The 16,342-nt window shown below is 37.3% G+C and overlaps 1 protein-coding gene across 2 annotated transcripts in view; it reads right to left on the bottom strand.

Moving 5' to 3' along the window:
* The window catches only part of RPS6KA3 (ribosomal protein S6 kinase A3), a 68,513-nt gene that overhangs the window by 41,101 nt on the left and 11,070 nt on the right, over positions 1-16,342 (bottom strand). For both annotated transcript variants that reach the window (XM_072333781.1, XM_072333788.1), the window contains exon 2: positions 13,705-13,761. In XM_072333781.1, coding sequence (XP_072189882.1) covers positions 13,705-13,761 — 57 coding nt within the window. The remainder of the gene's footprint in view (positions 1-13,704; positions 13,762-16,342) is intronic.

Raw genomic sequence — 16,342 nt, 5'->3', positions numbered from 1 at the left:
CAGAAAGAGAACATTAAAGATAACAGGCAACATCCGTATTTGGTTAAGAAAAGGGACAGCAGTCTCTGCAAAACATAGCTACGTGTTTGTTTGCTCTCCCAGGAAACTAATACTGCTTAGATGTAGGTGAAAATCTCCTCAGAGCTGCAGTGAATTTCAGCTGGCAGGCAGCTAAGCACTGATCAAATAATCTCCCTTCTGCATGCCTGCTGACTGTACAAAATGAGGGAACACGCCACAAAACCTGTAACATTTATTCAGATAATATTCTTAACCGTAACATTTCTTCAGATAAATGATTTCATGGTGAGAGGAAGTAGAAGGCCACATCCCCTTCTGTATCTATTAGAAATGGAGGTCATAAGATAACTGGTGTAAAGGAACAAGGATAAGACGTTAATCCTCACACTTACTTTAAATAAAGTATCTGAATGTTACAATGATTTCTGGACAAAAATAAAATACCCAGAACAAACAAAAACACCAGGTTAGATTAGTTTTTGGAGTACAGAAGCAACTTCCCTGTCAGAAGGGATTTTTGAGTAAACTCTATGGTTATACACAAACAACTTCACCAGAATCCAATGGGAGGGAAACCTGGCACACAGAAAAAATCCTTTGACAGGTCTCACATACATAGAGATGTACCTGCACAGCAAATGTTGCTGACATGCTGACCAAAAGCTGTACAAAACAGGGTTAAGATTTTGACTGAGGATTAATACCAGGTAACAAGATTAATATATGTTATCTCACGGATGATTAAAAATCTATGTGCATCTGTCTTCCTGCACAATACCCATATTTTCAAGCAATTCTTCCAGTATACCTACAGATTATTTATTTATTTTAAATTTAAATATATAAATCTGTTTCCTATATCAAAGATTCTCAAAAGAGAATCCAGAATATGTAAGCCATGGTAAGTAACTACTGGAGAAATACACTTCAGTGCCGACATTTCTGCTTCCAACAGATCCAGAAGTCACCTTGATCTGCTAGTTATTTTCTGCCCTTTTAATTTAAGAAGGTACAATTAGAAGCATCTTCTGTGCATAATTATTTACAGAGTTTGCTATGACTTAACTTGTCAGTTAAGAAAATAAGGGTTAGTATAGCTTCTAGCCTTGCAATTGTATTGATGGACTGGCTTTATGCCATATATCAAGCCGTACTACTCCAAGCAGTACCTTACAGCTTGGACTTGCAGGAACTTGGATACCAAGGCTCTGACCATGAGGCTGTATTCAGCTGAGCGGTAAGCTGTACTGCTGTCAGGTCCCAATTGGTCATGACTTTCCGAAGTATCTGTATTCCTCCAAACCCTCCCAATTTGGTAACACACAATTCAGCACTTAATTGTGTCAGTATTGGTACCTTCAATGCTCCTTCTAGGAGGCCATTAACACAGGAAGAACTGCTGGTGAGATTCCAAACTCTTTTCAGGAACTCTTTCATTAATATTTTCAATTTGAAATAATACTTTAAAATTGATAACAACTCATTTCATACGATATGTTTATTTTGTATAATTTGTGGTAATTTATGCAAGTGAAAGAGCCAGAATTACCATTAGGGAAGTTCATGCTCCTGGAATCACAGCATCCACACAGCCAAGAGCCAGAAAGAGAAAATCTTTCTGCTAGCTTCAGACACAATTAAGTCAGACTGATACTGGCAGTGCTGGTCAATATCCCCTCAAACATCAGCCATATTTTCAGATAAAACAATCTTAAAATAAATTTAAAATATAGTTTCTGATATAAAGATAAAAATATTCCAACAATATCAGAGTACTATATTTTTTCCCCAGTAATTCAGAAAATAACCATTTCTAATATGTAAATGGCAGTTTAAAGCGTACTTGCCTGTAACGCTGTTCGATTAATGTATTTGATTGCACTTAAATTTTAACTGAGAAAAACAAAAACAATACTGCTGTGTTGGTTTGTATTACTGACTAATCCATTTCCAAAAAAGCAAATCCAAGCAGTAAAGAGCTAACGGCAGTCTTTTCCACTTCAAAGTTGAGTAGCAGAAAAATAAGATTGCTTTTGGCAGCTCTCACTTGTAAATATTAGCTATGTAAGATATGGAGATTTTTCCACCTTCCCTATGGAAGCAGCAACTTCCTTTTCACCTCCCTCAATTTCTTCCAAGAAAGTTTTGCTTCTTCTTGACATAGAGCCATTTCTGAGGCATAAGTATATTCAGTAGGGATGAACTCACATTAAAAAAATGGATTTCCCAGCAAGTTACTGAACACAGGCAATATAGTGCTGAGCGTCATAGTCAAACACTCAGTATTTCAGAAATGGTTTCTATGATATTAAACCTTGATTCTAAAGTTACATAAAGCTGTTCAGTAAGGACAGCAAGCTTATTGGATATCAAGAGATTTTAAAAGGATGACTCAACATTGGCTGAGCTCCTCAGCTCATATACATAACTTCCTTTTCCTCCCCTCCCTTGAGTCAGGAAGTGTCCTAGATGCACTTACTTTCCTAACTTGTTTTGGATGTAGGATGAATTTTCAGTGTTATCTGGAGAAACATATATTCCACATTTGGAAGAAAAAAAAATGTATCAGCAAACTGAAAACTAAATCTTTTTTTTACCTTCTGTATTAAATCTTATGGAAACCTATGCTAAGTTAAAAATGGGAGTGTACCATGCTAGTTATTTTAAAACATTCAGACAAATTCTACATACATCCACACATTCTATATTTGTTATATTGCTACCTTTAACTCCCAAACTAGCCTTCAAAAAACAAACAACCCAAAACCTGCATGTCCAACAACTACTTCACAGTGTCCCATCACCTCAGTGAACAACATCACCGAGATAAATGTTTTTATGCATTAGTTTACATTTGTGACTAATATTCAAAACTGAAGTGACTTAACAAGATATGGTTACTTAAATGCTTGTATTGCTCAAAACATTTACTTAAAGTTGCTGCTACTGAAGGAACAATTATTCTAATACATCAAAAGGCAAAACATTGCCCTGGTAAAAATTAAATTAAGCATTAGGCATATTAAGTATACATACACCAGTACTCAGAAACACAAGAAGAGTGAGGCAAGCTGTAGTTAACACAGATATTTGAAGTCAGAAGCACAGCTTCCCCCACAATTTTTGTCTGTGCTTCTTTAAGGTAGGAAAATCCATTCACAATATAAGAAAATCTGATTTCAGCTGACAGCAGATTACTTGTTGCAGATGACATCTGTTATTTTACCTGACAGAAAATATGATTTCCTAAAAGTAAACTATAATTGCAAATGTTTAATTCATATTTGTTTTATACATATTTTTAAATTGTTTGGTCTCCAAGATTTAATAAAATACACAAAAAACAATGCAAAGAGATAACAATTACTGTACTTATGCATTTAGTCTTTACTCTCTATACCCTCTATTCTTTTTCATTCCTATTTTCTTGTGTGCTACAACGATTTTACAGTCTCCGAGGATGTCTATATCCACATTTGTTCCAGGTAGCCAACTCATTCATCTAATGAAAACTACAGACCTGGTTACTGAGATCAAACTCCTCCAGTTCTTTTGGTGTTACAGATGAAGCAAGATAAGAGTCTGAAGAATGAGTCGCACCTCAGAGCACCAAGTCAACGGACAGATGGAAAAGCCCTCTGGATACTCTGGTACACTCTGGAATTCCTCCTTGGAATGAAAGTACAAATGCTAGGATAGAAGGAAGGACTGTACTCCTTCCTTCCAAATGGAAATGTGAGTAGTTCAGCAGGTAAAGCCATAGAGATGAGAAATTTCTGTAATCAAAAGCCTGACGCTAGCCACCAAAAACAGTTTTGTAATGTAATTCTTCTTTGATCAAACACCACAAAATTATCTCATAAACCAGACTGTACATGTCAGCATTGGAAAAAAATACTCACTGGGTGGAACTTTCATTTCCCAGTAACTTTGATACAAGTTTTGTTCCTACTTTGTAAGCATTAGCATTTAAGTGCACTGCAATTATAAATAAAATAAAAAATATGGAAAGTTTTAAAAGTCATCTATTTTTAAAAATCCATATTTAGCACTAAGCTACAAAAGCTATGAATCTTGTTTTTATTCAATAGTATATTCTAAAATTCATAGTCTGAAAACCCCTAGTCTGTCAAGCATGTTAAAAATCAACAGTTCTAGAGACAATATAGCTGAGCTATATAGATCACATTTTCCAAGGAGGAAAATTTCTTAGAAACTTCTAAGAAATACCTTGCAACTCACACATTGTAAAGAACTACACTTCAAGTTGATGAAAGTTTACTCTTCAGGGTTTACTTTTAAAAAGCTGTATATACAGTATCCTATATTCTATTGTTTTACAACACACGTCCTGTTTCAGTGTTTCAGTTACAACTAGCAAATTAAATTTCAGTTTCTTACACTTACTGCAAAGCTTAACCCAGTGCATAGGCTTGTAAATGCTGAATTACTCTCCCTTTGATTCACAAATTAATACATCTACATCGCTTATGGTGTTAAGACAGTATACAAGAACGTTTTACTCAGAAAAACATTCGTAGATTTACAGGAGGATAAACATGAAAATTGATTTCAGTTTCAGAGAAAAAGTGCTAAAACACCACACAATTACATGTATTGTTAAACAATTATGGAAGTGCACAGGATAACACAGTTCTGCACGAGACATTTTCTTAACTTAAAACACCTTTTATGTTTAAACGTATGCTCAGCAAGACAAACAGTACAAATTCAATGCCTGCTATGCCTAAATTATTTAAAGTCAAAATAACCATAATAGTAACACAAGTGTCTATTCTTAACACTGTTGTAAGAAGTACATGTAGGATACTATTGAGCCTCTCTCAACAAATAATGAGCTCATACAGTTAAAAGTATCACATAAAATGTAAAAATTTAAATATCTACTAAGCTTTAATTAGAATAAATTGAAAATACACGAACATTTTAAATAAAACCAGACTACCAGTGAGAAAGCTTAACACCTAGCTAAGCTCATACACTGCTGGACAAAACAGTAAGCCTCATAGCATATTCATGGAGGTAAAAACTTCCTAATAAGATCAAATTATCAGCAGGTACCTTCGAAACTTCTACAAAATATGAGCAGAACAGAAATCCCTTCCCGCTCCCCTCTCCCTTTTTATCTTTTTAAAGGAAAAGCATGTACAAAGGCTCTGTGTACAAACAGTGCTGATCCCAAAGCCAGGAAATACTGAAACTACTTTGATATTAGAAACTTAAACTCTACTCACACGCTAATATATTTTCCCCCTTTATAAAAAGGAACTAAGCTCACCCGAACAGAACGAGCACGCAGAGCCAGAAACTTAAACATGACTAAGAAACCATGATGTTTAGGTTTTCTGACTGAGCGATCCTAAGTCTAGCAGGGAAGACCAACCCTAGCGTTTTTGCTGTGACCAGCTGTTCCGGCAATTAGAAAATTTCCTGTCAGGCAAGTCAGCCACAGATGGGGGGTGGGGCAAGAGAAGGGGGGTAAAAAAGGTCAAAAAAAAAAGAGAGAAATTGATTTTTCCTTCTCTGGTAAAGAAAAGCGGGGCAGCAGGGGTACTCATGCTGCTGATGCTGTAGAGATCAGAACAGGAAACTTAAGCAGATTGTCTGATAGCAACATGTTGTTGCAGATGTTATTTATTCCTCGTTCCCAGGAAAGAACAAAAAAGATCAGCATCTACTTCAGAAATCAAGCTACTAAGCCATGTATCACTGGTTAAGCAGAGTAGAAACTATTTTAAGAAAGGCTTATGATTATTGTACTTTTATGGTTTTTTGTTCAATTGCACAAATTGCTATCTTTCTGATATCGATGCAAAGAATGCGGTAAGCTTTTGCTTCATGACTATACTTAATAGAATTCTTAGGGGACCAAGCCCTTTGAAACCCTGCACACAGATAACCTAAACAGAGCACAGAAATTAATCGAACTGGATTGCCCAGCTCGAGTGTCTGACTCAAGCAGAAATACTACAATGCTCTGTACAACATAAGTTCTTCAAAGTGTTTGCACATTGAATGTTACTAGAAATCTGAATCTAATTGCATTGAATAGTTGGGTTTGTCTCTACATTTAGTGTCTTAGTTACCGCTTTGCATACTGACAACTTAAGTATCTTCAACACTGACCTTTATTAAAAGGAATGAATTAGAATATGGAGCAAGGCTACTTTCCCTCAAGCAATAAATAAATAAATGAAAGTAATGACATTTAAGCAGCAGCAAAAACAAGTGCTCAGCCATAAGCAGAGACAGGTGATTCCATTTAGCAAACCCATACCAACGGAAACAAAGCAAAATACTGTACTCCTTCCTGCCAGGAGCATTAAAACAAACAGACCTCCAAACTACCTTCCTTGATTGGGTTCTAACAGGATCACTGCTATTTTTTTTTTTTTTTAGATTTTAATTCCTCTTCAAAAGACAAAATAAGTAAATCACTGGCTTTAAGTGAAAGAACATGCTGCTTGCCAATCTATACCACATCCTGGTATCAGTTTCTAGCTTTGCCTTTAAACCTGGATTTTATATATTTACTCCAGCACAACAGAAAATCCTATTGCCCGTATGCAGAGAGAGACAAAATAAAGATTCCTCATTCCTGGCTTTATCAGGACCACTTCCCACTGCCCCCTCTCCTTTCCCCCCAAAAAAGTGCTTATTAAAAAAACAAAAACCATTCTCTTGTACTTCTCTGGATCTTCATTTATACTACATCCACAAGGACAGCTCTTCAAACTGTGACTGTGAATCACACAAACACTCACTAACCATTTCTTCACCTTGAGTCCTCCATAATTGTGCTTTTTGCAGACCCATTGTATTACAGCCTGCGTGGAATAAACAGCCTCTACTACAAGAGCAGTAACGCAGCATGAAAAATGATTCAATCTTTGCTTTGGGATAAACAAGGCTCCTTGAACTCTAGGAGGTTACACGAGGATTTCAAGTATTTCATAAATGGAACAAAAATTACCTGAAGCTTTTCTCTCTGCTTTAAATCCCCAGTGATTTCCCCCTCAAAGCTGTAGTACGTGAGGAATTGCAGATTAATAGCTGTGTGGATATTCACACTCTGAAGTATAAAAAGGTTACTTCAAGCTGTCTCTGCTTTGCCCTGTCAAATGCAGCTACACTAACAGCAGTCATCAGGAGCCTCCTTCTGATCGCTAAATTTACATCTAAGGTAGCATGGATGGCTAAAAGCAGAAATGGAGAGTAAGTGGTCAGACCTACAGTAACTAGAAAGTTCTTTAACGCTGAGAACACAACATGAGAAAATAACCATTTTCTTCACTTTTCTAGCAAGTGTATATGTGTACAGCACTGCAGATAGGCTGTATCTGCTTAAGAGTGACAGAACCAGGGCATTTCAACTGCAACACTCCTACAATTACTGACTACTGCTCCCCAAACCTTTTATCTGACCTCCCAGTGAAGCACAAAGCACAGTGCCCAGAGGTCAGTGGGGTTACCTCACAACAATAGTTCCCCTATAACCGGCATGGGTCTGCAGCAGGTGGAAGAAATTTCTTGCTTTCTGGGAGAATAAAGCCTGTGTGGTTCCCAAAGCGCACTACAGGCCAACCAGAAACATTAAGATATACGCTATGTAACTCGTTTTGAGAATCCCTGAGAAAACAGCTTGTTCTTTTAAATTTTCCTTCATGCGAGGAGACAGGTTAGAGAGCAGTCGCCAAGAGGGATTTTTGTGATAACAAGTATAAATTGCTCCAGCAAATTACTCTGCTAACCTTGAGGTCTTGATAAGTTTTTGTATTATACATGCTTGTCAAGAAACGTAAGTGTCCCCGAATCAAAAGGAATTTGTTATGTCTATTAGTGCCAGCTAAATTCAACTGCAGGTAAGATTAAAGAAAATGCACAGATCTCGCTCACAAAAAGCATTTCATCTTCCAAATCAGAAATGCGTTGTTTTTCTTTTCCCTCCTCTCCTATTCTTCCCTTCTGTGCTTTTAATTTGGATGCTCTGAACTTAGAAAAATGAAGAGAAACTGTCCTAAGACTTGCCCTCCAAACACTCAGGAGTAAGGGGCTCCCAGCTTCCACAGAGAGTGGGAGAGCTGAACGATGCCGGGAGAACTCTGCATGATAGGGAAGTTCATAAGTTGTATTGAAACAAGTGCGCACACTACGGTTGGACGTCCACTTTTACACATAACCAGAAAAACTTGAAACATTTCAACTAAGTGGAATAATTCATTAGGTGAATCAACCGTCTTCCTATACCCTCAGCCTGAGAAGCATAATAACACATACCAGTGGCGCAGTGGTATAAGCTGCTGCTTGTGGCACCGGAGGGTCCGGGTTCGAATCCCCCCTGTGGTGCAGGGGTAGAAGTGCCGCTTCACTACACAGGGGGCTCGAAACCCAGGAGTTGGACTCGATGATCTCTAAGGTCCCTTCAACTCGCACGATACTATGATACTATGATACATTCTCTTTTTCTAATAATAGACAATCAAGGGTCTATAGCATAGATTGGCTTCAATTATCTAAAGAAAAAAAAAAAGAAAAACCCTCACTTGCAGAAGGTTAGCAGATGAGGTACATACAGCCACCTCCCTGAGTTTTAAGAAGCTGAATAATATACTTATCTTCATAACAAACACGTTTGTAAGCAATATTAGACAAATCAGAGGGTGTGGCAGTTTCCATCTGCTAGTTTACAGGCTTTTCAGGGCTACCATCTGTTTTGTCTCCATGTAAGAAGTAAACGGATTGACTTTTAATGTTGCTTACAGGCTCAAATTATTCAGTTTTCTGATCAAGACCCTGCAATTACACTGCCCCTGAGACACCAAGTGTAAAGAAAGGCCACACTCATCAGTGCTATCTAGTGGTTGTATTCACAACACCCCTAGGAGAAAAACAAATATTTTGAAGTGCTCGACTTCTCTGTATAGGTTTGACATATAAATTAACCTTTCAGGTTATGTAAGGTCCACTAAATCCGTTCTTACATCAGTATGACGTATGCACTTCAACAGAAGAATCTAGCACCGACAAAAACAATACACCTCTGCCTTTTACAAAGGAAAAATCTGAACATGGAGAACACAATAATTGGACTTCATTTTTTAAAGACACTATGAAATAATACCTTCACTGCACACCTCTCCTCTCAGGGAAACTATAGAAATGTTTAAAGGTCACTGTACTGCTACTGATAACAGCCAAGTAATTATTCCAGCTAACATTAACTATGGGTTATGTCTATAAAAATTGAGAAATCCCATCCACAATGGGATTTACATACACCTTTAAGTTCAAATGCTTTCAAATCTGTCTGTTTAGCTATGCGGGTTTTTTGCTTGTTTGTTTCTGCTGAATTACTTCAATGTTCTTAACTTGTATTTTTTTCTTTGCTGGTGACCATAAACGAGATAACCCCAGGCTACTCTGGTTTTCACATTACTGCTTGAGTTATGGGAAGCATGGGAGAATCACACATGATCATGAATTTTTTCTGCATAGATTTTTATTTGTTCATGAGTTTCCAGTATTTTCTACAAGGCTTCTGATTCTAGCCTCAATCCTTCCCCAAGGCCTGAGATGTTTCAAGTATAATACATTTCTTTTCAAAATTATCTTAGTTTAAAAAAAAACAAACAAACACAAAACATTGACCAGTACTTACAGATCCCTGATAAACTGTACAGCATATGTATCCACAATGGAGAATCTCAGTATTACTACTATATGTAGTGGACTGATCAAGTTCAGGAATTAGACAAACCATTTTGCCCCCATTTTTTGGATGCATCTTTAAGCTTTTTCTTAAGATCTTATTATCCTCATAACAGTTTCTACTAAAAAACTGATACACAAAGGCAACAGCTACTGAAATTTAGCTTTTCATCATCCAGATCAGCATGTTTAAGACTGTTTCATGCTCCACTTCCATTTAATTTTACATATATAATTCTTATTTAACAGTGAGGTTAGGTTTAAAGTTATACCAAAGCACAGAAGAAAAAGTCAAGTGAAATATTTCCAGCCACCACCACTGGAGACAATGTTTTCATCCCAGTTGTTTGTGCCTGAATTATTTCCACACTGGACTGTACTAAAAACACAAAAACAGTAAAACCAAACCAGCAATCTTCAGTCCCAGCAAGCTATCATGCAGAAACGCATGCCATCTTTTCCTGCAGCTTACAAAGCACTACTGCAAACAACTTCTCACAAAGGATCCTGGTATTTCTGTATTTTGAGTAATGATGCTTAAGCAAGTAGAGTGCAATGATAAAGCATTAGATCTACTAGAGTGTTTCAACCACAATCAAATTGAACCTAGATCTGAAAAGCAGCAAAGCACGCATCAGGATGGGAAGAACTCAAAACATTTAATTTGCTTAACTAACTTACTTAATCTTTATAGATATAAAGAAGGTAACGGTAGGTAGCACAAGAGTGAGAAAGGTAGCAAGTAAAAGCTGCTTCCCGTCTTTCGGTAGTCTCCACATCAGGTCAAACTTTAGCCAGTTTCTTATTTGTTCTTACATTTATTTCCTGCTGAGCCCAGCTTCTTCTGACATTCATCAGATAAAAAACGTTGACAAAGGTTATAAAACCAGATACAACCAAGACAGTATACTATTAGCATGCTATCCAAACACTTAACACAGCAAAAGGGTGCAGTACTTCTGATTTTTCACACTCTTCCCTCTCCACAGAATGGTGGCAACTCTGTCCAGAAGACATGCACACATTATACAGCTATGCGAATGTTTTGTCTCCTGACATGACATATAAGAACTTTTCACACCTCCACTGAGGTAGTACTATAATTGCTGACAGCCAAAGACTAGCTTCCAGCTATAACTAAGCAGTAGAGAAAAACAGCAACAAAAATTAATTATTATGATTTTTTTAATTGCTATTACTCACCACAACCTAAAAATAAATGCAAAACAACTCCCCCCCCCAAAAAAAAAAACAAAAACAAAAAAAAAAAACCCGAAACAGCCCACAAAACTGGTCTAAGGGATTGAACTGCTAAAACAACCTTAAATACCTTGAGCATCACAGAAGGAATATTAGATAAATATTTTTTAGCAGTCGCTATGATGTTTTAACAGTTTTGCTTGCTCTCCTAAAAAGCATCAGCTTGGAAATGTTTGAAAAAATTACAGGAAATTACCTGGAAGTAATCCTGCAGTTAGCAAAACCTGAAAGAGAAATCTGATAGCTGAGGTGAGGTAACCTTGGCTGACAGATGCCCACTAAGCCATGTTCTCACTTCCCCTCCTCAACAGGAAAGAGAAGAAAATAAGATGTGAGAAAGTTCATGGCTTGAGATAAAGGCCAGGAAATCAGCAACCACAGTCACAGGCAAAGCACGCTTTGCCTTGGTAAGATATATTTACTGTCAGTTAAAAAAACAATAGGATAAGAAGAAATAAAGACAAAACTAAAACCACCTTCCTTCCACTCCCACTTCTTCCCAAGCTTTGCTTTATGCCTTTATGTCTATTCAGGGGCCAGGAAGAGAGAGAGAGAGAGAGAGAGAGAAAGCATAGGGGGATGAGGAATGGGAGTTGTGTAAGTTTTTAACGTTTTGTCTTTGCCTGTCCTTCCTCATGCTTTTCTTCTTCTCCACTGTGCTGTCCCTCCCATGAAATACAGCCCTTCACAAACTGCCCCAGTCTTTTCAAAGGGAGTATGGCATACATATCTGCTCTGGTGCAGGGTCCTCTCCAGGGTCTGCAGAGCAATATGTGCTCCAACACGGCCCTCCATGGGCTGCAGTGGGACATTTTCCCCATTTGCTTCACAATGGGCTTCAACATTATTTTCTCCATGGGCTGAAAGGAATCTCTACTCCAGAACATGGAACATGTCCTCCCCTTACTACTTCACTAATCTCTGTGTCTGCAAAACATTTCTAGCCATTTGTAAATATGTCAGCACAAAGGTACCACCTGCATCACTGACAGGCTCAGCAACAAACAGCTGTGGGTCTGTTTCGATGCCAGCTGGAATTAGCTCTTTCTGACATGAGAGCAACACTTGTTTTTTTTTTTTTTTTTTTTTTTTTATCACAGAGTCCACCTCCTTCACTACCTAAACCTTATTATATAAGCCCAACATAGTACTGAGTGTTCCAAAGACTACTGAAACCTGGAAGCAGAGAGGACTACGATGTCCGGGATTTTTATAGTTTATGAATAACCAATATTAAAAAAAAATAATAAGTGGGGGAAAGTATGGGGAAAGAATTAAAGAGAGATAGGTACCTGTCTGCTATAGGGGGCCTGCTTTGCAGGGGGGGTGGACTCTATCTCTGGAGGTTCCTTCCAGCCCCTACAATTCTGCATCTTTCATGTTTATTTGCCATTTCCAACTCAGAGACCACTTTGCTAATGCAAGTATTTCAGAACATGTAAGTTCAAAACTAACTACTATAAACTACTGACTACTGTTCAGATCTGATTTAAAATGAACACTTGAGATCTATATTAATAGGTCAGTCTCAGCCTCTGGCTATTTCACCACTATGAAAGTTTCCATTAAGTACTTTTCAACATTTAGCATCTCATCCAAGGAAGGGATGGATCTTAAGCCACCAGCAAAACTGATTCTTACAGCTTTCATCTTTGAGCATTTCCCTGTTCATGGAGCCCATGGCTTTTTCAACTCTGAACCAAAAAACAGAAGTTGCCTTCTACTCCAGCTAGCAAGAATAGCATCACTAGAGCAAAACTGGAATCCACATCAACAGAGAAAAGACTTAAACTATGGCACCACAATTACTAACTTTACTATTTTTGAATGCACTCCAATGAGATCCATCTAGGAAGAGAATCTGAAACTTTGCATTTTGGGTTTGGTATTATCCTAGTAATCTATGTAGAAAGAAAACAAACAATCTTCCAGTTTAATGGAGATTTATTATGCAAATACTCTAGTTTCAAATAGATCAAGAAGGACAATAAGAAGCAGTTAACACTAGCAATGAAACAGAATAAACAGGTACTGCCAAGCAATCTTATGATCATACAGAAAAACTAAAGCTGATAGCTGCTGCACTTTACATACCAGACCAGAAAGGAAAAAGCTACAGTGTATGGCACCCTGAAAGAATCCATTGCAGGTGCATGTATGAAATTTGAATCTATGTGGAATTTAAACATATCAGAATCATTTGTTGTGATATGACCACAAAAGAAACCTTAACTGCTAACAAAGCACGCTCTGGAACTCACAGATGTAAAACAGTTTTTTACGTATGCAAGCCAATGGCATTACTTTGCTCAGCGATACCAGGAAAAGTAGATTATTAAAAAAAAAGAAAACATATAACCAGCTTTAAGACTTGCTGTGGTAAGAAAAGAGGAGCTAAACCTTCCCTCCTGTTCAGGAATGATCTAAGCAGCCCCATTTTACTATCAAGTCTTTTCACTTCCCAATCTCTTATTAAAAATAGCGTAGAAAGTATGAACACTTATCAGAACAAACAGTAGGATGCCAAATGAGACAAGAATAAGGGAGAAAAAAACTCCCTGAAAAATATCAGGATCCTTGATTACTTGACATGAAATGCAAGACTAAACAAAAAGGCACCATTGGCAACCTGCAAGTAGATGCATGGCATCAGCGCATCACAATATTGTACTACCTTTGTTACAATCTACTCACATTTTGTGGGTTAATATCATCTTCTCCCATAGGCTCATCCACAATTTGCTGTCCATTCTGTTAAAAAAGAAAAAAGACACAGGAAGTTACCAGAGATGGTGAATTCAACTACAGAAATAAATATATTGCCAATGGGTTTTGATGGCATGCTCCTCTACAGGATCAAGAGTTCTTATCTTTTCCAAAACTAACAAAAAACTGACCAACCTAACAAAAAAACATTGAAGCCAGTACAGAAAGCTGCTGTCTGTCTATGCCACTCTCACTCTGATTCTCATATACTACTAAACTGGGTGATTGATAGTCACAGTAAGAAACACATAAAACTTCTTTGAATTTTAAGCCATAGTATTACAGAGCTTTATTTTTCACTACTACAACCTCTGCAAAAAGCTAGCTCAGATGAAGAATGTGCAGCAAAAAGCCACAACAACGAACATAAATATTCTTTTTGAAACCAAGTTCTTGTATAGAAAGTGAGTCCTTACTGTCATTAATACTACAAGAACATTTATAACAACAGTATATAATTCATAAAAAACAATGAGTGTTTACGGTTGCTGGCTAATTAGATAGTCAACGCAGTACTTTTCTTTTTTAAAAAACTTTCCTAGGGACCATTCTACAAAGCTTCCAATGTATAATTTAGTCACATGATTATAAAAAGCCTAAATGCCTTCTTGGTTAACAAATGCTTTCTCTTTCCCATCAGTGGTACTATACTTGGTGAATCTCTAAGCCGCATTTTTCCCCACACTTGCAGTGACTTTGCCTCCAGAACAAACGTGTACATTAGCAAGTAATAAGGAAAAATATATGCCTCCCAAGGTAACAGTAAGAGGTATCACCTGTGGCTCCAATTATTCATTTGCTCTTAAAATTTTACAGACTCTGATCATTCTTTTCAAAATAGAGTTTTTAAAAGACTTACCAAAAATGGTTGTGCCCTCTAGTACTAGTGGATCGTTTCCCCAGAGAATTTAAGTCCTAATTGATCTATTTCTGCAGAATTTAATTTACTTAAAGTCACATGCATACATGGACAGATATTTTCTAGATGTCAGAAAGTTAAGGAAGCTGCTAGGCAGGGTTCAGAGATTTTAGCTTCTTCCTACAAGTTTCTTCCCACTGTTCCATTTTTCAGGGGACTTGTTAGGTGGAACCTTCCTAGTATTCTCTGCAACTGGTAAGTGTAGTCAGCTTGCAAGTGTTCAGGAGAGACTCTTTTGTATGAAAAGACAGATTAAGATCTAGCAACATACAAATTCCAAATTTCAGTTATGCCAAAAGGAATATTTAATCTCAGACGATTACAACCTCCCTTCCAAGTTTTTCTCTCTTCATTTTTTATATAAAACACTAATGGATAAGGCTAGACTATGAGACCTACGCATCACCCAAATATGACTCAGGCTTTTTCCCTTTTTCCCCCCCCCCTCTTAAAACAGGGGCAGAGGCTCAGTTACTGATTCTGTTTCCAGCACAGAGCTGTGACATGGGATAATATTGTTTTCTCATGTTAACAGACTTCAGGGAAACACTGGAAAGTTCTGGTTAGAAGGCATGTTTCCCTACAGAAGGGCTAGTAAGAAACCAGCTAGGCTGCTAGAGGTGAATATAATTTTTATGAGATGTCTCAGTTAAGGGCTGTCAGCATTGCACATTCTAATTGTACGGCTAAGGGTTATTTGATGATGTTCCAAAAAGCCTCACCTTCCCTTACTGTAGCCGGCATCTTTTACTTAGAGTAACCTCCAAAATATTTTGTCAATAGGAAAAAAAATCAGCAGAAAAAAAACATCAGAACAAGTAAGACAAGTGACTTCAGCCTGAAAGGAGGAGTCTGTAACGTCCTGACAGCTAATGATGGCTAAACTCTGGGGCCTAAAAAAGGGCAATTTATGTATCAAAGCCATGTGCTCTAAACTGACTCCACATGCAGATTTTCAGAAACAGCGATTCCTGCTACAACAGTAATTATGCTGAAGAATAATATTAGAGGCAGATTAAGAAGAATTTACCAAAGAAAATAAACCTCAAGATCTCACTTCTACTTTAAGGCAATTACACTACCACTGAAAATGAAACAATTCCAGAGACCTCTCTCTGAAAAGAATTGAGATCAAATCTTCTTTTTAAGAAGGCCCCAATCTTTAACATCCAGTCTTTAACCTCACTGACTTTAACTTTTTTCTACTAGAAAACCAAAAAGAACAACCAAAACACAGTGAATTTCTGCATCACAAATGAGCAGGTTTTTTTACAGTCCGGTTTTCCTGCATAATCCTCCACTGCTTTCATTTGAATTCAAGAAACAGATTCCAAGTACATATACTGGAACAATGAACAAACTCAAGAAATCAGCATGTATGCCACACAACTCTATCTGAGCCAGGACACTGGATTAGCAAGATCTTTCTAAACAGGTCTACCCATGCAATGATTATGCTAAAGGAGTCATCGCATGGCAGAACCAGTTCTGCTCAGAACAGTGGAAGCCATGTAAGGCAAAGAAGAATATGTATGTATGATTTATGGTTTGTTGGTATGAGATGCCATTAAATAGAAAGCAGTCATGTATCCAGGAAGTCTGCAAAGTGTACTGGATATCCTATAAGTTTAAATGTAAAGCCAAAAG

This window comes from Excalfactoria chinensis, chromosome 1, assembly GCF_039878825.1.
Source record: "Excalfactoria chinensis isolate bCotChi1 chromosome 1, bCotChi1.hap2, whole genome shotgun sequence".
NCBI lineage: Eukaryota > Metazoa > Chordata > Aves > Galliformes > Phasianidae > Excalfactoria > Excalfactoria chinensis.
Note: the sequence above shows the minus strand (reverse complement) of the source record. Positions and strands in the feature narration are given on the sequence as shown.